Consider the following 24453-nt stretch of genomic DNA (forward strand, 5'->3'; position numbering starts at 1 on the left):
TGCGTGGCAGAAGAGACAACAAGATGCCAACAGATCCGGGCGCAGGTACGTTATGGTGCGCGAGGAAGTGGAGGATCGAGCTCTGGCCTATCTGGAAACTGGCGTTAAAGGGTGGAAAACGAGCCCGGATGGAGGAGGGAGGAGGAAGGGGCGGAGGGTCGGGTCGGGTCACTGATCAGCGCTCGACATGGACGTCTGCAGTCGTAAGTAAAGTAAGATGAAGAGGTGTCGGTTGGAAGGTGAGGGCAGGATGTACGAGTGAAGCAGTCGAATCAAAATAGAGGGATTGACAGGTAAAGTGGGAGGACAGGAATCGAATTGATGTGCAGGGAAGCCGCATGTACGCCCGCTCAGAAGAAGGGCAAGGTCCCAGGTTGGCGAAGACACTGGACGAGGTAAAGACCGGATAAGTTTCGGGGAGGGGCAAAGCGCAAGTGGTAGGATGGAGAAGGGATGAAGAATCAAGGCCAAGGTGAAGGAAGCATGGAAGGTCAATCGATTCCGCCATCCACGGGAATTGAGACTGAACGGGACGGGAGCGAAAGGGAAACGAACGTGCAGGCAGAGCGAAAGTGCAGGCGCCAATGCCAGAGCAAGTCCAGGTCCGGGTCCGGGTCTAGTCCCACGTCTACTTTGACCCAAGTCCCGGTTTGGCAAGTCTGGGTCCCATCCACGCATCTCTCTTCCCTGCAGGCGCAGTAGTAGTGTCCCGTTCAAAATAATCAAGCAGGGTAATTTACGAAGGTGGGAAAAAAAAGGAGCAGGACCTACCTGGTCGGCAGACGCACGCACGGCTGCAACTGATCGATGACGTCGCCATGTTTCGATGTGGGAATTGAGATTGCAACCACACAACCTCCTTGCCGGCCCAAAACAACAGGCGGGAAACAGAGTACATAGGAGGCAGACGCAAAGATAAGGCACCCAGATACGGCATGCGTCCGATGAATTTGGGATAGCAGTAGATGGATGAAGATGGAGCAAAGGAATCCCCCTTTTGCACGCTCAAATAGGGCGCTGTGAGACGGCGACTTCACTCAACTTGGCCCGTCAAGACAGGCTGGTGGATGGTGACTTGCGGATACAATGCACCTGGGCGATCGGCCACCGAGGGTGGATACCTTCCTTACCTACCTTAAGGTACGTAATTTTTATTTTATTTTTATTTATTTTTTTGTCCCTACCATCCCCTGATACCTAAATAACAGCACACCGAACACCTACCTAAGCAGCACAAAACCGACCAACATGAATGGACAAGCACGAACCTGTGGGACGAAGGTAACACTAGCCTAGATAATTAGCAAGAAACTACAATTGGGGATTGAAGACGGGGCAGACGATCAAATGGCATGAAGAAGAAATGTTGTTGGATGGCTAGTTTGGCAGGTCAAGAGTTTGCTCCGGAATCCAGTCCGTATAGACCGACGTTCGTTTGCCGTACTACAACAACGACTTTTCAAGCTTGCACCAGTTCACATCACTTGTGAAGGGATGTGGGGGTTTGTGTCCAGAACACTCACATTGCACTAACCAATGAGCGGCTGCTGCTGCCCAGGTAAGAGAAGGGTACCTGAAGTTGAAGTTGGGTGAGCTTAGCTCGAAACGCAAGGTGAGGTCGACCGTCGAGGGACAGTAGGCTTTGTGTGTTGAGTGTGATTCACGAAATCGGCATTACCTGGACTTACTTTTTAACTGTCGTGATTAATCTACCAGTTTTCCAAATCCGGGGCGTTGGCACTTCGCGATCAGGTATCCGTATAAGTAGAGTGTCACAGCGTTTAAGAAAGGGAGAAACCCAAGAACACTACCCAGCCTCAGTGTTGTTGCCACAGGTCGTGGAGCAGCTGTCCAGGAGGAATGGCACAGCAGAAGCCAGTACAGGGCACAGGCGTCTGCTGGAAAGAGTGGCCGGCTAAGGTCCCATTGGATACCCTCCCTAACTAAGTGCGTAGGTTGGCTACGGGTGGACGGCACGGGATAGGGAAACGACGCGTTTGCTCTGATCGAGATCAGAGCATGGCGGGCACAACAACCACACCAATCAACATCCCGACCTCTATCTGTATGTAAGTAGGTACTTCCGGGGGCCGACTGGCCGATGTGCCTCAGCCCGAGGTGGTTCTGCAAACCAAGTTTGTTCCAACAGAGACTAACAGATACAAAGGTGGGTCGATGCGGCAAGCAGAGAGTTGCGCCAGAACAGCTACGGATACGTCGATGGCTTTCGAGCTGGGCTGTTATTTTTGGCCGATGATCAATTGTTAATGGAAGGATCCACCGAATTGTCCTTTTTGCGGACTCCCTCTCCATAGGTTACACGCGTACTACGCAGTACTACTGGAGTCCAGACGCCGGGGAGATGGCAGTGACAGCTGAATTATTCAAATCGTCATTTGCAAGCAGCCGCGAATGAGTGGTTACTTAGTTGCTTGACTACAGAGGACCCCGCCCTCTCAATGCCCATGCCAACCGCGGTTCCCATGAAGCAACTCCCTGTGTTGTGCATTAATCTATTCGCAATTTTGCCAGCGCTCGCGTGAAGCGATGGATACACAGTGGCGATGAGGAGCTACAATCAATACTCAAGATATGTTGACCAGATGAGCTACGATGCAATTGCCGACGTCGAATCGGTGCAAAAGAGCCCTGCCGGCGTCAACCTAGCATTTCTGAACCAGTGGGTGGCGAGCCAACGGGAATTACAGGGGTCTTAATTGATTCTACTCTTTTGAGCAGCGGGTGCGTTGGCCTTCAGACGCTATTCCTGCAAGCTTCGGCGTACACGTACGCAAATTGCTCTGCAGGCTGGTTTCCCATCAAGGCCATTCGAAGTTCCAATTCCCAAAGACAGAGGGGTAGCTGAGGTAAGAAGAAGTCCAGGTCTTCGAATAGAGATCAAACGAGACAATGGAAACTTGCTTAGGAGGTTGGAGTTGAAGAGATAATAACATGCCAGGTGGTTGAAGGAGTATCTACATACTGACGGAGACATTTAGGCAATAGGGATTTTAATCTGAGGGGGCCTTATCCGTTCCTTCAGGTGCCTTACCTTAAGGTAGGTAGCACGGTAGTTACCTTACCTTACCTTGGGTGCCGTGGTGCCCAGGGTACGTGGGCACCTACGGCGACTGTACCTGCGAACCTTATGGTATGGACGGGAAGGTAAGGTACTTATCCACCCCGGTACTGGCGCCGGCGCTTGGTTTCCACGGGAATGAGCTGCGAATGGATGGAATTCTGCGCTCTCCTCCGCTGAGGTCGGGAGTCCCCTCCCCAACACTATCCCCTGCAACCAGGCGCCATTCAGCACGCACTGGACATCACTTCAGGAGTACAATCTCTTCCGTTCCATTTCGTCTTCACTCAACACCAGACACGTACCGCCGCAACCAACACCCAGCCAGACTCCAACTACAGCCCTCGGGTACTCTCTCGAAGTGCGATTGACTTCTTCATTTGAAGCCTCACCCCACAAACACACTAGGAACATCATCCTTCTCTTTCTGTCTGACCATCCACACATTCCCTCGGGCAGAACATTCAAAGAGAGCATTTCGTCCAACCCCACCCTTTTTCTTTCCGTTGCTACGAATACAACCTGCCTGTCAGCAATTCTGTGCCCGACATTATCTGCCGAAGCACTCAACCGACGTCTCTACCACCATTGTACTTCGCCTTTGTCGCCCACTCGGTCCGTTGGCCCATCCGTGTATGCCGTCCCCTCGAATCATGTCTTCTCCACGAAAGCAGCAACCAGATGAGGTCGCGGACAAGGTGCTGAAAAGAGCAGAAGTTAGCAAGGTAAGTAGGCAGCGCTTAGAAAAGCACAAGGGCAACTTTTGCTAACACTGAGTTCGCAACACAGATCGCTAGAAGGTTGCAAAATCGGCTTGCTCTTGCGCAATTCAAGACGAAGCATGGCTGGGAGGACCTCACACTCGACACGATCGAACCGAAATATGAGGAAGAGCTGCGCCGGAAGCGCATGTGCGAAAGCGACGTGCTGTCCGACTCTTCCTCCAGTGCTTCCGATCTGCCATATCCCACGAGGACCCTTATGAGCTCCCCTTTGAAGGCTCCTCTTTTTTCCGACGCCATAGGTTCGAGCAACGGAAGCACCGGCCATCGCAAGCGAACGTACAAGGCTTCTTTCGATTTTCCCTCGTCCAGTCCCAGCAAACGCTATCGCTCCTCGCCTACGCCGCAAAAACCCGTACACGCTCACCTGTCGTGGAAGGAAAGCCACCAGCTTGCACAGTCATCTCCTATCAAGCCTAGGCGGCAACAACATTTCACAACATCTACTGGCCCTGATGTTTCTTTCTTCCTAGGAGCTCGAAGGATGGCTGACGAACTCGTCTCACCCAACTTCGCGGCCAACTCGGACGATGAGGATGATCTCTTGCCGACACAGTCGTTCAGAACCAACTTGCGCTCATCACCGCCTACGACGCCGCCAATGCGCAATCGTCCGATCCCCAATCGCCGCATTAAAGACAGGCCTGCTGGCTCGGGCCCGGCGAAATCGGGCGAGGAGGGTGCCGACCTCCTTTTGTATCTCGCTGCTTCACCATCGCCAGCGGTTCCTTCCACAAAGACTAGAATGGAGCCCCCATCTACACCACCCTCTAAGGTTGGCCGCGACATGACACTCCCATCGTCACATATGACCACTCCTGGCGGAGGCAACCTATTCCCTAACACCCCAGGGCAAGGCTTTGACTTTGCTGAGTTCGTCAACATCACCCCCAGTCCCGCGCAAAAGGCATGGAAGACGCCTGTTGCCCTGTCATCAGCAAGGACCCCCGTCAGCCTAACAAGGAGGCGGCTCACATTTGACGAGCCCCTTGCGTAATGGAACGGTTAAGAGCCTGTCCATCCCTCATTACCTCTTTTGTTTCCTTTGCTTGAAAAAGAAAAAAGAAAGAAAAAAAAACCCCGAAAACGGAAAAAAAAAAAAATTTTTTTACATGATACCAGGGTGGACGAAACTTCTAAACAGCATTGCGAGATGGAGCTTGGATTGCGATGACTTGGTCGAGCAACGATAATTGCCAGAAGCAGAACGAGACGAGGCACTACTACGCGGGTGTACTTTGGTCATTTGAATACTTTTCACTATCGGAAGTCTGCCATCGTCTGCATGACAGACGCAAAGCCCAGCGCTCAGGGAGGTTCGCGTTACGATGATTGGCGGACATGCGTAGTGGCTTTGTCGCGGCTTTTCTTTCTTGTTCTTTTAGCCCCCCGAAATTTCCCCCCTACACTCCTGCGTGGTTTGGAGCCTGCCGCGATGGGACCTACTAGCGCGTTCTGACGTTTGGCGTGCACGCGTCCCACCGCGAATCTGGCGACTGTTTCGCGTCTCGCGTCACCCATTAAGTCGAACAGGTATTCTAGCCAATCAGAACATAGAATTCACATCCGCCATTGTACCAACTCTGGAATTGTAAATGAGTGCGCTCCGATATCCATTGCAGTAGAGATAAGCGACGAGGCGACCACCGTGCAGGATATCAGAGCATCAAGACTTCTGATGGAAACCTGTTTGTGTTTGGGCACTTTGTCGCCCGCAATGTCAAGTGTCTCTGTCTAGGGCAATATAAGGATGCCAAATCATGGTCGTCCTTTTCAGCTTTTGCTTGGGCACTGCTTGAGGTTGTCCATGAACTGGATGATGCCCTGTTTGACCCCTTCAGGACTGGGTTCCTCAGCACAAACATCTGGCTCGAAGGCGAAAGTTTTTCTCAGGTAGTCTCGTGTAGTCGGCCCAATTGTTGCGATGAACGTTTTTCGCCTCCCTTGGCTCTTGTTGCAACCCATGCCCGTTGCTTCATCCAACATACCGAGGCCACGCAGCATGCTATCGCAACCTGTCGGGGAGAAGACAACCACCCACCGTGACGAAGCCGCCTCTGTGGCTTGCAGGATGTGGGAAAAGTCTCGCGGGAACGATTCCATGACTCCCGTCCCGTAAACGACAACCTCATCAACTTGAATCCTTTTTTCACTGGCCAAGTTTGGAGCCATGAGTGTCTTGGGAATGATGTCCCTTCTCTGTTCACCGACGAGGAAGAGAACGGGCGGCTTGATCGGTCTGTCATGGTACCATTGGCTGTAATGATCCAGAATGTACTTGGCCAAGGCATCGCCATTGCCGGTGTGCTCTCCGAATACCTGCAGTGGCGGATCCTGTGTTACGGCCTTGAGCGCCCGCGTTGTGGCAGGACCAACGCTGTAAACCGGCACTTCATGAAGATGAGGCCAGCCCCCTTCAGTATCTGAGAACTAGGTTAGTACAGTACTCTGAGAATTACCAATGTTGACTCGCCCTTCTTTTCGTCAACCAATTTGGTGAAAGCCTCGACAGCCCGCTGAGAAGTGAAGATGAGGCCGCCGTAGGCGGCACTGGTCTTGGTGTCAATAGCGCGGCGATTCAGCACATCCCTTATCAGTGTCATTCCTGCGTCTTGGAAACTGTGGTGCAAGACCGGCACGAAAGTCGATTCGAACTCATAGCCAGAATGTTGGCGCGAGAACAGGTCTTCGTAAGAGTCGCCAGGCGTTGACTTGGTTTTGAGCAACAAGACGGGCACTTTAGCTGATGGGTTCAACTGGGTCATGCTGGGCGTGTGTTATCGACGTTCAATATGAAAAGATTGGAGGGTGCGTGTTCCGTTGGAAGTCAGATGCCCTGGAATTCACTCGCAAGAAGACACTGCTGGAGCCGCAAGAGAGTGTACATCGTCCAAGTACTCTGTGCCCCGCCACGAGTATGAAATCTGCTACCTATTGGCTGGCTCAAGTCACCTCACATAGTTTCTTAGGTAAGTTCCTCTAGCTACGTACTCTAGCCCACCGAGGCGCACCATTTGCGACTCTTTGAGGAAAATAGGATTCATGATCATCATGAGTGTAAACCAAGTTTTGGAACTAGGTTATGATTCACGCAAGACGCGAGAGGAGGGGATGATGTGCCCAGAGTCGAGCTACAGCTTGTTCGCATTCCCAACTCCGTCAGTAGCTATCTTACGAATCACCCGACGATATCCAGATGCTGAGGCGCATTAGGAGCTTGAAAATAAATAAAAAACGGTAGACATGGCACCACTGTCGGCAGACCCCCATTCCCAACAAACGTCCAGAAACGGTGTGGGAATGCAGCCCATGTTTATCCACTGTGAGCAGCCCCGGGCCGAAAAGACGGCACTCCCTGGTCGAAATCGGGAGACTTTGAGTCGCCTTCGTACGGCGATGGCACTTACGCACCTCATCTCATCTTGATGGTGGATTGATTAAGTCACATACGCAAGCAAGTCTCGCGAGGCATTACAGATCTCTTCCTCTGCCTTGTCCGCAAACACCCCGAGATATCTCACGATTCCCATCGAATTTTTAGGTTCATTTCCCCTCAGATACACGCCCGCTGGCTCACGAGTTCAAGGACTGAATGAACTTGCTGCCAGGTACCTTGGGGGGCCGTACCTTAGGGACCTAGCAGCCTTACGTCAGGAGGCCACCGTAAGGTACCTTATCTAGCACAGGTACCTTACCTCAGCGTTCTAGGCTTATCGATAAGATGTGGAAGCTCGGAAGATTCTACGACGTCTTGAAAGTGCAGTACTCAGGGAAGCGCGTCGTCGGGTTGCATTTGAAATCGCCGACACAAGCTGACAGTGTGTGCCAAATCTTGGCTAAATCGCGCGGCCCGAATTAATCATCCCTGGCCCTACCTTTCCGCGCTCAAGCTTCACTTCATAGTGTTTTCACGTTTGTTCCCACAAGACAAACCGAACCCCAGCAGTTTGATCATGACCGACACAGAGCGAGATAGCAACCCCGGTGGACTCGCTCCCGCCCCTGTGACCACCGAGGCGCCGAAACCGCTGCCGAAGGGAGTTGTTTTGGGCAAAGATGGCAAGCCGTGAGTTCTTGTGCCAAAATTATCTTCTTCTCTTAATGGATCATTCACACGAAGTTTCCTGCTAACGAAAAACCGGCTTAGCTGTCGATCTTGCTCATCCAAAAGCGCATTCTCAAGCTGGGCCGCCCAAGCTAATGCCTCCTTGAGGAAGGATGCCCCAAAGATTTCAACGCCCGTCAATGATTGCCCTCCGGATGTGGAAGCCCTCGGTCGCGGGACTTGGGCGTTGCTTCATTCCATAGCGGCGACATACCCTGAGAAGCCCTCATCAACGCAGAAGGAGGACTTGCGTGGCTTCATGCGGCTGTTTTCCAAGTTGTACCCATGCTGGGTGTGTGCTGAAGATTTCCAGTCATATATGCAGAAGGAACAGGTGCGCGTTGAGGGCCGTGGTGAATTTGGCAACTGGCTGTGTGAGGCACACAACGAGGTGAATCGCAAGCTGGGAAAGAAAGAATTCGACTGCAGCAAGTGGGAAGAACGTTGGCGCACGGGCTGGAAAGACGGCCGTTGTGACTAAGATTTGGCAATGGAACTCGGAGCCTCAAGTGGCATTAAACACAGCACATGAATGTTGCGGGACGCAGCGCAGCACACAAGATAGACATAGATAAACCTTTGTACCAATATGTAAAATACCACTCAATCGGCATTGGCGAATGGGGTATCATCTCGGGTATGGTGCGAGGGCATGATCCCAAAAAGCAGGGCCAGAGAGCAGGAACACTCCAAAGGGACGTGAAGGGGAAAAGCCCACACCAACTCGGATGTCACCGCGGGCCCCCGGGATGCCGGAGCGAGGCAATGCGGCGTTTCAGCGGCTCTCCGAAAGCGCAACGCCATCGCCATCGCCGGGTACCGCCGGACGGCAGGTATGAGCATGAATGATGGTGGTAAGCTAGATACGCAGAGAACTGGTCTAGATAGTCTAGGAATGCAAAATCTTGAGCCTGACCTTCCCGGATCGGCCGTAGCAAGGCCGAACCCTGGTTTCCAACAATCAGATCATGTCAAGCTTGAAGAAGCCCTTCCAGTCGATTTGACAGCGTGGCGGTCAGTCTGCACTCACGCACTGCATTAGAGGCGGCAGGGTCATGGGCGAGATCTGCCTTGGCCCGGCCTATCATTGGGGTCGGGGCCGCATAGGCGCATCAAACCACAGCTGTTCCCTGCCTGACAGCTCACTTTAAAAACCCACTAGGAGCGCGCGGGCATGATCGGGGGACAAAGAGTACACCTGGCGTAGGTATTCGCAGGTGGCAGCTTCGGCGCCGGGACCCCCTACCACCCCAAGGTACCAGGTAGGTAGGTGCCTTACATATGACACCTAGTTATTGACAGGCCCGGCATCATCAACGGCGTCGTCCTACCTAGTGTACAAGCCAGAAGCGTCCCAGGGCTCCATGTTATGTTATGTTATGTTTTTTATTTTTATTTTTTTGCCCTCGGCGGCCGCTGATTTTGTCGGCCAAAATAGCATGCGTCTCGTTCCCCGGCAGCAAGGACAGGGCGGACAACAAGAGTCAGGTCTAGAATGGCAGGGTATGGAAAGCATTCGTACAAGTCCGACTCGGCCCCGGCTCCCGGCCACCCTTGTCCGGCACCAGCACGGTGTAATGGTGACCGCATTCTGTTGTGGCGTGTTGGATTACATCAGTATTTTCTGCAACTGATGGGTTCTGCTGCCATCATCTGTCGCTGGACCCTTCGAAGCTCCCTGCTAGGCTTGTTGCAAGGTACCTCGACTGTTACTCAATCTTCCAACTTCCACGCCAGTCCCATATCACGCCCTCCTATCCGAAACCCGCCAGATACCGACACCGGTTGGCCCATCGCTTCCATCTTTGTCACTGTTGACTTATTCTTTCTGTAACTTTGCCCTGTCTTGTAGTACACGAACATGCAGCTTCTTGGGTTTTCGCACATCGCCGATGATCTGCCCGTTTCATCAGGAAATTCTCAGTGGCCTGACTTGACCCTGGTCATCCACTCCTTGTGTTGAGCGAGCCTGCCGAAAGCGATGTCGCATACCGAGATGCGGCTACCGCGTTCCTCTTGATATAAACCTCATGGCCTCTGTCAATGTGAACCCCCTTTCCTCTCCTCCAGATCCCAGAGACCTAGAAACAAGCTCAGCTTGATCATCTGCAGAGCTGCTCCGAAGACCAACTCTACTCTACCACAGATAACCAGGTCCGCCCATTAAATCACTTTTTTCTATTTACAGTACGACGTCCCTTTCGAGGTGATCCCGCCATGGCCGATATTCGAACTCAGGCGCTCAAAGAGCCCATTGATGTCGCTGAATACCTTTTTAAGAGACTTCACCAAGTCGGCGTCCGCTCAGTCCACGGCCTTCCTGGAGACTACAACCTTGTTGCTCTCGACTACCTCCCTGGGTCTGGCCTGACTTGGGTTGGCAGTGTCAACGAACTCAATGCTGGTAAACGGCATCGCCAAACCCATACTTATGCGCTTCACTAATACCTACAAGGTTATGCGGCTGATGGCTATGCGCGCGTCAAGGGAATCTCTGCCATCATCACCACCTTCGGCGTCGGTGAATTATCAGCCATCAATGCCCTCGCCGGCGCATACTCCGAGCATGTCCCCGTCGTCCACATCGTCGGATGCCCCTCCACCATCTCACAGAGAAATGGAATGCTTCTGCACCACACTCTAGGCAATGGAGATTTCAACGTCTTTGCGAACATGAGCTCACAAATCTCTTGTGATGTCGCCAAGCTCAACAATCCCGCCGAGATCGCCAACCAGATTGATCATGCTCTCAAGGAATGCTGGATTCGCAGTCGTCCAGTGTACGTCATGCTGCCTACCGACATGGTCCAAAAGAAGGTTGAGGGCGAGAGACTGAGAACACCTATTGACCTCAGCGAGATCCCCAATGACCCCGCGAAGGAGGACTACGTCGTCGAAGTTGTCTTGAAGTCACTACACGCGGCCAAGAAACCAGTCATGCTCATTGATGCCTGCGCCATTCGGCACCGTGTGCTCCCTGAGGTCCATGACCTTTTGGAGAAGGCCAAAGTGCCTGTTTTTGTCACTCCGATGGGCAAGGGCGCTGTCAACGAGACACATCCCAACTACGGCGGTGTTTACGCCGGAGATGCCTCACAGCCCGACGTCAAGGAGAGAGTGGAATCTTCTGACTTGATACTTTCCATTGGCGGTCTCAAGGTAAGTGAAAGGGCTACACAACGGCTTCCGTTCAGGACAACTCGCTGATTCCGCCACAGAGTGATTTTAATACGGCCGGCTTCTCTTACCGGACATCACAGCTCAACACCATCAATTTCCACAGCACGCACACAACAGTTCGATATTCGGAGTATCCTGGCGTCACCATGCGTGGTGTCTTGCGCAAGGTGATCAACAACCTCGACCCGGAAAAGCTCAGCATCGTACCCTCGCCGGATGTCTCTAACAAGCTGCCCATTGACGACAATGATCTGTCCCAGACCATCACTCAAAAGTACCTATGGCCGAGAGTTGGCCATTACCTCCGCGACAACGACATCGTTGTTACCGAAACTGGCACCGCCAACTTCGGCATTTGGGATACCAAATTCCCGGCCGGTGTCACAGCTTTGAGCCAGGTCCTTTGGGGTAGTATCGGCTGGTCTGTTGGTGCTGCGCAGGGTGCTGCACTGGCCGTCAAAGACGCCGGCGAAGACAGGAGGACGATATTGTTCGTTGGCGATGGATCATTTCAGCTCACGGCGCAAGAGATAACAACAATGTTGCGCCATGGCCTGAACCCGACAATGTAAGCTGCATCTGCGAGCCCTCCAAGATTCCTTGATACATGGCTCACTAACAAATTCCGCTTAGTTTTGTCATTTGCAATGACGGTTTCACCATTGAGCGGTTCATCCACGGCATGGAGGCCGAATACAACGATATAGTCCAGTGGCAATACAAGGAGTTGGTGACGGTATTCGGTGGAACCGAGCAGACGGCCAAGAAGTTCGTCGTCAAGACCAAGGACGAGTTGGAGAAGCTCCTGACGGATGAGAATTTCAACAACCCCACGACGCTGCAGTTTGTGGAGCTCTACGTCCCCAAGGAGGATGCTCCAAGAGCTCTTATCATGACAGCTGAGGCCAGCGCCAAGAACAACGCCAAGGTCGAGTGAAAGGTGTAGCTTGGCGGGCTTGCGGACGCGCACGATTCCGGGTCAGGGGGCCTCATTTTGGCAAAATTCGGATGGCGCAGGAACAAGAATTAGCACACATAAAGGTAGACGGCGCAAGATTGGTTACTAGTTAGAGTAGATGTAGAGCTCCAATGCATGTTATTAAGCAGCAGCTCGGAGCACACGTCTGTTTTACTGTCTGAATCGCCAAAGGAATCAAGCATTCATGATTTTGGCGTGCCGCAGAGAGATGATCGACATCCCCTAGCCGGACTTCGTCGTCCCGTCGTCCGCCCTTCCTCGATGCGTTGATACGATGGCTGGTCGGGCGAGGATGGCTGATGTATGTACGACCAATTGCATGATGATTCCCGACCGTGCAGCCAGACTGTGAGTAATAATAGTGTTGAGGGTAAGATACTCTGTACCTACCTAGAGTGGGGATACCTTACCTTAGGTTGGTGCCTAGGTAGGTGCCTCCTAAGCGCCGATAAGTGGGCCATACCGTCTGACTTCGGTTCACAGTTCTTTTCTGGCCGCGGCACCATCCTAAATTCTCATCCAACCAGCAAAGTAGACTGCGTTTGGCCACCAAGCAAGCAGCCACGCCCCCACGGACGAAGTGTCGAGGACTCACACTTCGACGTCGTCTCACCAATAGCTGTCATGACCTCCGACGCAACGAAAAGAAAGCAACCCAGCTCCGGGTGTGAAAAGTCCCATCCTTCGAAACGAAGCAAGGCAAGTTGCAACTTGCGAGAGCAAAAAAACCCTGGCCGTGCCGACCTGAATATGAATAGGCTCTGCTCCATCCGTTCGTAACGAAGTTCTGACTGACAAATGGTAGGGCGGTCGCGGCACGGGAGCATGGCAAACTCCTCACCAAAAGGCCAAGGTCGCCAATCTCCAGGACAGAGACGCTTCACTAGAGGTGGGCGATCAGGGTGTATGGGTCACTTTCGCCCGAGGGATGGATAGTAAAGCCATCCGTGAGTTCAACTTCATTTGTGACGAATATGGCAAAACCATGTATGGACTTGCTCCACCCGGCGAGGACATCGAGTCTGGTGACGAGGACGAGGACATTGAATCATCCATCAAGAAAGAGCTTGTCGGTATGAGCTCTGTCAACCGTAAAGATTCCAGACGGAACTTTAAGGCTATCCGCGCTGGTATTGAGTGTGTCTTCTTCATGAAAACACGAGACCCCGTTGAACCAGTTGAGTTGTGTCGTCGCATCTGTCGAGATGCAGGCGCTTGTCCAGATTTGAAAGAGCGCAAGACCAAGTACATCAATAGGTTGACACCTGTGAGTGCTCTGGACAAGGCCTCAGAGAATGGTGTAGTAAGGACGGCACGACAGGCTCTCGCGCCTTGGTTCAGTTTGACAGCGAGCGAGACAGCCATAGAGAATGAAGTGGGAGTCAAGAACGATGTGGCGCGAGCGGATGGAAACGAGACCGGGCCAGAAATCAAATCGGATGCGAAGCACGCGTACACGGTCAGTTTTGCGCCCAGCCTGATGGATGACTTGACTCATTGGTGGACAGTATGCAATTCGGCCCTCCATACGCAGCAACAGCTCCATCGAGCGTGACGACCTTATCAAGCAAATTGCCAGTACTATCGACCAGAGACACAAAGTCAATCTCAGCAACCCGGATAGGGTGATACTTGTTGATATCTTCCAGGTGAGAGTAATGGCCAGAGATTGAGTTACGCAGGCTGGACTGACACCGTTCATAGAGCTACTGCGGCATGAGCGTTATCAACGGCAGTGACTGGGATGGGCTCAAGAAGCTCAACATTAACGAGATGTACAAAGCATCGCCGGGTGCAAAGGGTGCAAAGCCCAAGTCATCACCCGTCGAGACAGAGAAAAAACCCGAGGAAGACATCATGAGCGAGGCAGCATGAACTAGCTGGTCGAGCAGCAGGCCGGAGAGGGGGTGGTTGGGGGGGGGGGGGCGGCATTTACAGCCGCTTCAGGGCAAAAGTAAGGGTCCTATCCGTACTTGTAATGGTTTTACCCCTCACCTCCTGTGTACAGGATGTGTTGGGGCAGGTTGCGAGTAATCAAGGCATCGGACTTAGCCGAAGATGTGGAATGAAGCATCTTAGGCGAGATGGGTGGTACGAAATGCGGGCATCTCACTCGCCGTCCTCACGCCAGGACCTGCGGCGGCACCCGTCGGTGCACCCGACCTCTGGGTCCCCTCGTTTTGGAAGGTTCAAAGCTTCAAAGCTTCAATCCTGTCGTATTGGCTTGTCATGTTCATGTACGGATAAGGACACCGGTGGGTGGCACGTTGTGTAAGGAGAGCTGTTTCTGAAGAACGGACCCCAGAGGATGAGATACTACCTATGTAGAGGTAGGTAAAGTTGGGGTGTGCGGCTTAGTGGAGCCCCCATTGCGGCGCTAAGCCCTATTGCGATAAATTTGACGAGTCTCCAGAGCCGTCAGCAGTTCCCCAAGTTCTGAGGAGCTTCTACGCAGCCAAGCAAGGGACGGGGGCGGATCGGACTAGAAAGGCCGGGATGGGGCCGTAACACGGTATAGGACGCTCCTCTTTGACGAGGAGAGCCAGCCACGCCTAAAATGTCAACACGTAGTACGTCGTCTACCTCATACAAATGTCCTTAAACTTAGCTTTGCTGCAATGCATCAATTTCCAACCATGTTCGAAGACAATAGGAGAAGATGGACGAGACTCTGGCAAACAAACAACTCTAACCATTCCAAAGCAGCTGGTCAAGGAGAAAGAATGAGGGAAGGACCCGACGGCCGACTAATTCAGGCGCCTGGAAGACGACGCCAGAGTCAGACCCGTGAGCGGAATCCGAACACGCCCATCCGGCTCGCTTGAGAAGTGTCCAATCACCAGATTCCCGGCTCGCTTCTCGATGCACAGACTAACCAGGATCTGGGGTTATGGTGGGTCTGATTGGGATTCCAGGCGGGGCGGATAGATCCCTTCTTCGCCAACATCCATCTCATTGACCACTCGTCTGCCTTCTGATATCCTTACAGCATCGTGTTAGTCTTCAACTTCGCCTGACGACATCAACAGAGCTTGGGAGCTTTCCCCCTCTCGCGGTTTGATCCGTCTTACTAGATTGGTCTCCTCCCCCTTGCCCTCATCTCTCAGCGACATGGCACCGTTCCCCGCTGCGATGCGTTTTCGCTTGGGTTGACCCAAAGTAGCACCCGAGGGCAGCTATACTCTATGTTTTTGGTGATTCGTAAATGACTTTCTCGCCTGCTGGCTCTTGCCTCCCAAGAAAGAGAGCAATTTCGATCCGCTTCCTTTCGCCTGGGTTAGAAACTGGATGCCCGCCTACACAGTTTGCTTGGGTCCAGGGCATCCGTAGCGTTGTCTCTCTCGCTTATCCGCAGTTCTTCTGGGTGCTGATTGAACGCCTCATGGCCCTAATGTCTGTCCTTGCGTGACGCCTCGCCCTTCACCGGGACAGTCCACTTACCCTACGCGGCTAGGTGATCATTGCTGCTCGCCTGTCCCAGCTCCTCATTAGTTGAAATGGGCACCGTGGAGGCATTTGTGCCCTCCCCAAAAGACTTATGGCTCCTTGACCACGCTTCAAGCACCATACAACATACATTTCTTTTCGTGGTCCTTATAGGCGACTACCTCACTTGGCTGGAAAAAGCTGTCGGTCCGCTGGGTTCGCTCAGAGCCTTAATGACACGCCCCCAAAGAATACCATTCCGAGCAGCTGTTTCCGCCACATTCATTCTGTGACCCAGTTGTCACTTTATTCCTCGTCAAGCTGTCACTCCCCATCTTCGCAAGGGTTCTTCAACCACCTCCACTCCGGGCAGGTTCCGTATACTCCCTTCCACAGTCCTCACTTTCACAATTCTCGGTTGCAACCTGCCAGGACTGCTGACCGCTTATACACCCTGTCCCGCCATGTGCTTCGCAATCCTTCGCTAGTTTTCCGTCCAGGTGTTCGCTCATCATCTTCCCGCTCTACTCCGGTGGACGTGCTGCGCCTACTTCTCTACATCCTCCTCGCCTGGAAGCCGATGTGATTGGCAGTCTCTCTATTCGCAGTTTTCCAAAGCCATCAACTCTGGGTTCGCGGGTGCCCCATCTCCAACCCAGTGCCAGTCTGCATAACACGCCGTGACCCCTGCCTCATCGTCTACACACTAGGGCTTGACGGCTTGCTATATCTAGGTCAATGTACCCACCCCCATCCACATGGCTCCGACACGGTATCACTCAAGCTACAGCTCACCCTCACCCTGCATACGACTCACCTTTCAGGTCATTCTCAGGAGGTGTCGCAAACCTGCAGTCTCCCGTCTGCCACCCGTAGCCCACCCGTAGGGCAGACTCGTCCCAGCTTTCGGCATCAGCGGCGGCGATCCGCCAGCGACAAAGCCCATGCAAGCCGTTATAAGCCATCTGGTGCCCCAGGCCACAGTACAACAGGTCCAGCCTGTGTCTTCGGTCCATTGCCAGCGCGCCTATGGAGTCAAGATCTCCGACGGAACGAGTCTTTTCCTCGTCGCCCCTCCGCCGCCGATGGTCAAGCTCCTTCGATCGGAGCGAGCCTCCGTCGTATCGGAGGCGGCCGTCTTGAGTTGGCTTGCAAACAAGACTACTGCAAAGCCCCTCCTACAGGAACGAACCCCAGAACCCGAAGACATTCTCGACGCTGGAAAGATTGAAACCAGAGGTGCGGGGGACTTAGGAAGCAGTGCCAACTGCGCAGAAGATCTGCATATGTTCCTTCCGAGGCTCATAGCCCATACAAATGCACCTAGCGAAGAAGGCCACGAGTTCAATCTCTTACGACCCACGATGGGTGTCCCGATTCCCGAACTCAGCCCGCCCCTTTCTTCGCCCGAGAGAAGATCGGTTGATTTTCAAACAGGCCAATTTTACAGGAAACTTTGCAGATTGGTCTCACCGACAGGCCGCTTCGGTCCTGCTTTCGCTGTCCTCCCACCTGCGACACCTATACCACCGTTTGACTCTGCGAAATCGATCAGAAGAGATTTAAATGCCAGACTGATGGAGTCGCGGGGGGTTCAGTCTTGGTCAACAGCGTTCCACTCCATGCTAGAGGCCGTCTTACGCGATGGTGAAGACATGCAGGTCATGCTAGGGTATGGTTCCATCCGCCAGCACTTCAAACAGTTCCAGTACACATTGGAGAGTGTCAAGACACCGCGTTTGGTTGCGGTAGACGCCGGCAAGGACCTCAATACTTTGGTCATGAGAAGAATGTGTCGGAAGGGTCCTCCATCACTAGCAAGCAGCCACCACCTTGAATTGCGAGGCGAATCCCGGGTGGTTGACGACAGCGAGAGTGAAACCGACGACGATGACAGCAGCAGTGAGTTGGGGCTGGGTGGAGACGACCGAGCTACGCCGTATCAACAGAGCAACATCATTATGACCGGTATGAAGGACTGGAGCAATTTTGTATTTGGAGACCCTCTGTTTGCCGTCGACTTTTGCCATGGCCCCAGTAGCGATTTTTTGTCAGGTTTCAACGATGTTTCGCCAGACCAAGACACCACCGCCATGTCTGCGTTCTCTTCGGATATGATCGAAGACGAGGCTACCGCCCATATCCGCATTCTTCTGTATGAATGCTACCACACAATCACGCACATAGCCAGGGAGTTCTTCCGGCCGCGCAGGGACAGCAGTGGGCGTGAACTGGAAGCGCGAAAGAAGTTGAACTATATCTTGGCCCAATTGGACACGCTTAGCAATGCGGGTGATCAGAGGGGAAGAAGACCAAGTGGGGAGTCGAGCCCAGCAAAGCGCTCCAAAAGCTGTGAAAAACATGACTAGGGAGGGTGCCAATGACGTTACGAACCAGCCGTCTCTATTCGGCCGTGGTTGTTGTACATACTAGCATGACGCGTGATACAGAACTAGATGCTGTCGCGCGGCGCATAGAACGACACAGGAAACTAGGCTGTGCTCTCATCCCGGCAAGTTTTGATCCGATTGTCTGCCGTTTTCACTTTTTGCTTTTGGCGTCGCCGTCGGCCTCGTCGCGCGGGAGCTGCATCCCCATCATGCCCAGGATGTTGCCAGCCGGACCTGGCAAGCCTGCCTGACCCTTGAAGCTCTCCAGCAGATTCTTGGCTAGGTTGTAGTCAATATCGATTTCTTCATCCCCAGCTTCCTTGTCGTCTTCATCGTCACTGCCATTGTGTTTGACAGCGGTACCAAGGCCGTTCACATTGGCTGGATGGCTGTCTTTGCCTTTGACCGCCGGCGCTTTGCTGTTGTCAGACACGTCTAGTCTGAGGGCCCCGTGCTCGGTAAGTTCGGCTTCCAACTGTGCTGCAAGCTCCCGCAGATCTTCGTCGCTGGGATCCTCAGGGAAACCTTCTCGATGCTTTCGCGTCCCTGCTGGCGGACTAGCTTCACCTTGGTTGTTTGGAGCTAGTCCCATCATTTCCCTCATCAGTCGAGAAAACTCAGCCTCGTCAAAGCTGACTGCCTTGTCTTCCTCATCGCTGCCATCTTCGCTGTCGTCGTCGTTATCGTCGTCGTTATCGTCGTCGTTATCGTCGTCGTTATCGTCGTCGTCATCGTCGTCAATGTCCATGTCTTCAATCTCGGCTCCGTCAAGACCTGCTCTCTCGTCGTTCAAAAAGGCCTCGAATCGTGACACGATCTTGCGCAGGTCCGCCTGTGTTGATGGGTCTCCAAAACCGGTACGGCCTTTTCCACTTTCACGGCGTCCTTGCAGTTCCTGTTCAAAGTCCTCGTAGTTGATGTCCAGCCAAGATTCATCGTCTTCTCTCTCTGAATCTTTCCAATTTTGGATATCGTAATCGGTCGGAAGGACTGATTCCCCATCCTCTTCGAGATCCGCTACAACGATACTGGCCTCTCTGGCTTCGCGGCTTTTGGTGGTGTTGATGTTATTCATCATGATCTCGAACCCGCTGGCCAGCTTCATCCCCATTTCGACATAACTCAACTCATTGCCTTGTGCTTTTTCAAGCACATCTGACCACGGTTTAGGCGGTTCAAACCGTTGGGATCGAAGTTGGGCAAACAAAACTTTGGTCAACTTTACGCTCAAGGTGACCATGTCGTGTGGAGGAAAGCGAAGATTATCTGCCTTGGACAGAAGGGCTCTCAAATCCAACGCATCACGTAGATAGAATGACTCCACGGCCGGTGCAACAGCTCTAGGAGCCTGATGAAGAACATGCGCCAGTCTTCGAGGGATCCTTACTAGAGAGTGATGCATCGACTTCCAAATCTGGCCGGGGTATTTTTCTAGCCGATAGAACGCTTCCGCCTCGATGAACTCTGAATGCACAAGAGCTTCTGAGTCTTTTCTGATGGTCTTCACAGCTTCTTCCAAAGTGACTGGCTGTGAATCCGAGACCGTTGAACTCTGGTCAAGAGGGATGATGCAAAGCCGGCCATTGTTAATCCAAACTCGATGTTGATCGTTCTCGGGACTCAGCCATTTTGGCAGTACATTTGCCGCCTCTACCAAGAGGAACTCGCCGTCGCTGTCAGAGATGCGAATCCATACCGTCGAGTCGGACTTGGATAGCTCCCTGAGGATGTAGACTATCAGCCATTCATCTTCAACGGAGTCGCCATAATCCGATGTTCCTCGCAGAAAAGCAAGTCCTTGTTGGGCTGGTTAGATTTTGACTACATAATCCTCTCTCTCTTTCCGTCTCTTTTATTATTCCATCTTTGAGGGTTTGGACAAACCTTGCTCGGTAGTGACCTCGAGATTTAATGAATCTCTTTGCCATATGTAGTCACCAGCCAAGTGGGTGCCTAGCAGAAGGGCTGTTTTGCGCAACTTCTCTAGTCGCGAGAGTTGCCCCCGCGAGTATTCTTGGGCCTCCGAATCGATCAAAAAGATGCAATACTCGACGCGATTCTCCGACAGTCGATATGGAGTGGCGCAAAGACTGGGTTGTTCATCTTGAGCATGTGCAGCCATAATCAGTGGTCGATCGTTGAAGTTGTCGTCGTTGAGATAAGTTGGGTTAGGTGGGTTAAGGTAATCACCATGAAGGTGGGGTGGATTCTAAGCTGCCCCCTCACACAGGTGCACTAAACTACAGTGTCTTAGATACCTACACGTCGCCTTACTGCAGGGACTTAGGCTTCCATTTCAGAGGGCGGCCCGTATAGGGCAGGCGGCCGGATTCCCCCAGGGCCTCCACTTTTGCTCTTCCCGGTCTTTCTCCATCTCCAAGCCAGGTGAATTTACTTACAGGACACCCCACCAGGCCTTTAACGCGATCGCGTCCCCCTGTATGTCGGCACGCGTCGACCCAAAGTCCGAGACTGTTCACGCCATTCCACTATCACAATATCAATCATCATCGCCAGCCAGCTACGTCCGCACCCGACTTGTCATACCGCCCTCAGAGGCAAGTGTGACCCAGTCATATTCCAGTATGGCTCGTCCCAAAAGATCTCGTGCCGCCGTAGAGGCGGAGGAAGTGTTGGATGTTCGGCGGGCACGATCCTATCTTAGCCAAGACGCGTCTGTAAGCCAGCCCCAAAATTCTCGAGCATTATCGCAGCGCAGCTAATCTCTCATTTTCGACCAGTCCAAAAGAGTCCGACTATCCTACTCTACCCACGAAAAACGGGAAGACGAAAGCTCCAGTTCGGATAGCGAGGCCACTGGCAACCAAGACGAAGACGAAGACGAGAATGGACGAGGCAGACAAGATTCGCCTCCTCGCACTCAGTACGAAATTGCCCGCGACGATGGATTTAGGCATTTGCAATACGAAGACCAGGATGATCAGCGCGCCACACAGAAAATTAAGAGCCGCCCGCAACGAATCGGCGAGAACCACGCCGCCGAGAACGGCATCATAGAAAGTGTCGAGTGTTTCAACTTCATGTGCCACGAGCGTCTCTTTGTTGAGCTGGGGCCATTGATCAACTTCATCGTTGGAGAGAATGGAAGCGGGAAAAGTGCCGTGCTGACCGCTCTTACTCTCTGCCTCGGCGGCAAAGCAAGTTCAACAAATCGAGGCGGAAGCCTGAAAAGCTTCATCAAGGAAGGCCGAGACAACTCTATCATCATCGTCAGAATCAAGAACCAGGGTGTCGATGCCTATCAGCCAGAAATATATGGCGACATCATCAGAGTCGAGCGTCACTTCTCCCGGGCTGGCTCCAGCGGCTTCAAGCTCAAGAGTGTGACGGGCAAAACGATATCTACGAAGAAGGCCGATGTCGACGAAATCTCCGAATACTGGGCCTTTCAAGTCGACAACCCGCTTAATGTTCTTTCACAGGACAATGCGCGTCAGTTTTTGAACTCTTCATCCGCTTCTATGAAGTACAAATTTTTTGTCCGCGGTGTCCAACTCGAACAACTCGACAATGACTACAAGCTACTGACGGAGATCCTTGAAAGCCATGAGGCTAAACTTCCAAGTCTGGAGGAACACGTCCGACGCTCTGAGCGTGAATTCTCAGAGGCGCGCAAGCTGAGAGACATAGCCCAAAGGAACGAGGAGATGAGGAGGGAGTATCGTCGTCTTCGAAATCAGCTCTATTGGTCTCAGGTGGCAGAGCAGGAGGATATCCTTCAACAATGCGACGATCAAATCGCCTCGCTGGACGAAATTATCAGTGGCGCTGAGTCATCGATTGAGCAAAAATCACAAGCCTTGTCTCACTGCGATGAGCTGCTGGCGCGTGCTCAGGCAGCACTTCATGAGAAACAGATGGAGGCTACCACGATTAATGAAGATGTCGCCGCTGCCAGAGCGGAGTTTGATGAGGCCAAGGCTCAAGTCACAGACATACATCGTCAGCTGAGAGATGTGCAGCAGCGTCACAGCAATGCAAAGGCATGGGTAAAGGACTCCGAACAGAAAATCCAAGCAGAAGAACAGCGACTGGATGCTGGTGCCGGCAGTGCCCGACAAGAACTCGAAGCACGGCTGAACGACGCCAAGTCGGATGAATCCAGCACCAGGGAGAGAATGGATCAGGGTGCCAACGCCATGCCAGAGCTTCGTGATGCGCTCAAAGCAGCTCAGTCTACTGAGAACGCGGGCAGACTAGACATAAATAAGAAGAGAGAAGAAATCTCGTCAGCTGAATCGCGCCTACAGACCCTCCAGCGAAACGGAGGATCGGCATATGCTGTCTTTGATAGAAGCATTCCTGCTCTTCTTCAAGCCATTGAACAAGACAGTGGCTTCGAAGAGAAGCCCGTTGGTCCGATCGGAGCTCACATTCAGCTCCTCAAAGCTGAGTGGGGGGGTATTCTAGATACAACTCTAGGTGCGACGCTGGATAGCTTCCTTGTGGCAAACAAGAGAGACCAGCAACGGCTGGCAAGGTTGATGCAGCGCTTCACTTGGGGCCGCACCCCGCCGATCATCATCGGCAAGCGTTTGCCGCCCAATATGAACCTGAGAGAGCCCGACGAAAGATTCGACACAGTTCTCCGCGTTCTCCGATTCGACAATGACTGGGTCCGCAGCCAGCTTATCGTCGCCCATTCCATTGACAGGATCATTCTCATAAAGGAGAGGAAAAAAGCCGAGGATGTTATGCTTAACCACTCACCACCGCCAAACGTGCAAGTGTGTCTTGCGTTCCATGACGGTGCCAGCAAGCGCGGTCATGGACTCCGAATCCAGGCCAAAGAGACGGGCGCGAATACATCACCAATCAACGCTTACAATAGAATGCCGAGAATGAAGTCAGATAACGAGACACAGGTCAAACTTCAAGGAGAGGCATTAGCTCATCTGCGGGGTGAGCTGCGGTCTCTAGAGACAAACCAGCGACGGCTCGAGCAGTCATCGGCCAAATGCAAGGCGAATCTAACTGCCCAGGAATTAGGAAATCAGTCTTTGGAGCGGCAGCTGCGCAGGGCTCAGGCCCATATCGAGAGTATTTCAGCGGAGCTTGATCAATACGAAGGAGCCGATGGCAGACTCGTAGGTCTTCGAGAGGAGCTGGAGAAGGCCAAAGCGGAAAAAGACCACCAAGGCACTCAGTATGGAGAGATGAAGCTGAGGCAAGAAGAACTAAACAAGAAGACGGAGGAATTCAAGAGGAAGAGCGACGAGGAGAAGAGAAGACTCAAAGACTACGATGCTCAGCTGAACAAACTACAACTCGCTGTTACGAGAGCCGAAGACCTACGGAAGCTTGCCGTTATGGAGAAGAATCGCGCCTTCGAGGACCGCGATAATGCGATTGAAGACAAACGACGAGCTGAGTCGAAGCGTGACCAGCAGGCCGAAACCGTGGCCAGCTTCACTCACCAAGCTATGGATAAGGCACCGAATCGTGTGTACATCGCCGAGGGCGAAACACACAAGACCATCGAAGCCAAATACGCGACTATACACCAGCAACTAGAGAAGAGGGCTCAGAGGCTGGGTGCTTCAGACGAGGAGATCAAAGAGCGGGCAGCGAGAGCTGAAACAGCCTACGAAGCCGCGAAGCAGCTCTACCAGGGCCAGTTGGAGGAGCAGGCCGCAGGAAAGCTCAACTTGGAAGACCGGTTGAACCGATGGCGTTTGTTCCAGCGTCACATCTCGGCGCGAGCACGCATTTGCTTCCAATATCTCCTTAGTGAGCGTGGATTCAGAGGCAAGCTTGCGATCGACCATCCTCAGAAGAGACTGTCGCTTTTCGTGGAGCCAGACGAGACGAAGAAAGGTACCGGTGGCAGAAGCACGAAGACACTGTCAGGCGGCGAGAAGTCTTTCTCGTCAATTTGCATGCTGCTGGCTATTTGGGAGGCCATGGGTTCGCCTCTGAGATGTCTTGACGAGTTCGACGTCTTCATGGATAACGTCAACCGCACGATCAGCACAAAGATGCTGGTAAGTCATCCATGTACGCTTGCAGACCTCATCCAATGCTAACTCGGCTTCTCATTCAGATTGAGGCGGCGCGACGCTCGGTATCTCGCCAGTACATCATGATCACACCCAACGCCATCGAAGGACGGGCATCGCTTGATGAGGATGTGAAAGTCATTCGGTAAGTGCGATTAGCCTTGTTGAAAAAGAAAACACTAACACCAGCCCTAGGTTGACCGATCCTCGACAGCGGACTTTGGTTTGATACGCCAGGGTCTTTCTTGCCTGAATGGCTACGTTTGGGGGCGTACGGTACGGACCAAGGTTTGTGGCGAAGGCGGGGAGGAATGGATCTTGCGGGATCTGGCGTTGAGGCGTTGAATCAAACGGCAGTCTGTAAAATTGGGCCTCAATTTGCGTCTTGCATCGCGGCAGTTTAATAAGCCAGCTTGTCGAGGTACCCTTCTATATCATACAATTGATGTGTTTGTGAGTAGGCTTTTGTACAGTAACCCCAGCCATGGAGTG

General features: G+C 52.8%; 7 protein-coding genes across 7 annotated transcripts; 5 read left to right on the top strand and 2 right to left on the bottom strand.

Moving 5' to 3' along the window:
* Positions 1-3732: 3732 nt before the first annotated feature.
* On the top strand, positions 3733-4858 carry CGCA056_v006642 (uncharacterized protein; the record flags this gene model as incomplete). The annotated part of the gene is made up of 2 exons (XM_037321891.1): positions 3733-3804; positions 3869-4858. 2 exons carry the CDS (start codon positions 3733-3735, stop codon positions 4856-4858), a joined length of 1062 nt encoding a protein of 353 aa, XP_037179305.1.
* A 1438-nt stretch (positions 4859-6296) lies between these two features.
* On the bottom strand, positions 6297-6626 carry CGCA056_v006643 (uncharacterized protein; the record flags this gene model as incomplete). The annotated part of the gene is made up of 1 exon (XM_037321892.1): positions 6297-6626. The coding sequence occupies one exon, from the start codon at positions 6624-6626 to the stop codon at positions 6297-6299; it is 330 nt and encodes a 109-aa protein (XP_037179304.1).
* Positions 6627-7814: 1188 nt separating this feature from the next.
* Gfer (FAD-linked sulfhydryl oxidase ALR) lies at positions 7815-8447 on the top strand (the record flags this gene model as incomplete). Its single annotated transcript, XM_037321893.1, has 2 exons — positions 7815-7927; positions 8009-8447. The coding sequence occupies 2 exons, from the start codon at positions 7815-7817 to the stop codon at positions 8445-8447; spliced, it is 552 nt and encodes a 183-aa protein (XP_037179311.1).
* A 1736-nt stretch (positions 8448-10183) lies between these two features.
* Positions 10184-12083, top strand: pdcA-2 (Pyruvate decarboxylase; the record flags this gene model as incomplete). Its single annotated transcript, XM_037321894.1, has 4 exons — positions 10184-10370; positions 10422-11125; positions 11185-11714; positions 11780-12083. 4 exons carry the CDS (start codon positions 10184-10186, stop codon positions 12081-12083), a joined length of 1725 nt encoding a protein of 574 aa, XP_037179310.1.
* Positions 12084-12399: 316 nt separating this feature from the next.
* TAN1 (tRNA acetyltransferase TAN1) lies at positions 12400-14000 on the top strand (the record flags this gene model as incomplete). The annotated part of the gene is made up of 4 exons (XM_037321895.1): positions 12400-12426; positions 12931-13584; positions 13634-13774; positions 13830-14000. 4 exons carry the CDS (start codon positions 12400-12402, stop codon positions 13998-14000), a joined length of 993 nt encoding a protein of 330 aa, XP_037179309.1.
* A 4092-nt stretch (positions 14001-18092) lies between these two features.
* Positions 18093-20063, bottom strand: CGCA056_v006647 (Protein ecdysoneless-like protein; the record flags this gene model as incomplete). The annotated part of the gene is made up of 2 exons (XM_037321896.1): positions 18093-19738; positions 19826-20063. The coding sequence occupies 2 exons, from the start codon at positions 20061-20063 to the stop codon at positions 18093-18095; spliced, it is 1884 nt and encodes a 627-aa protein (XP_037179308.1).
* Positions 20064-20526: 463 nt separating this feature from the next.
* smc6 (Structural maintenance of chromosomes protein 6) lies at positions 20527-24190 on the top strand (the record flags this gene model as incomplete). Its single annotated transcript, XM_037321897.1, has 4 exons — positions 20527-20619; positions 20683-23946; positions 24006-24106; positions 24157-24190. The coding sequence occupies 4 exons, from the start codon at positions 20527-20529 to the stop codon at positions 24188-24190; spliced, it is 3492 nt and encodes a 1163-aa protein (XP_037179313.1).
* Positions 24191-24453: the final 263 nt, after the last annotated feature.

Source organism: Colletotrichum aenigma (genome assembly GCF_013390185.1).
Source record: "Colletotrichum aenigma strain Cg56 chromosome Unknown KSG_Cg56_contig04, whole genome shotgun sequence".
Lineage (NCBI taxonomy): Eukaryota > Fungi > Ascomycota > Sordariomycetes > Glomerellales > Glomerellaceae > Colletotrichum > Colletotrichum aenigma.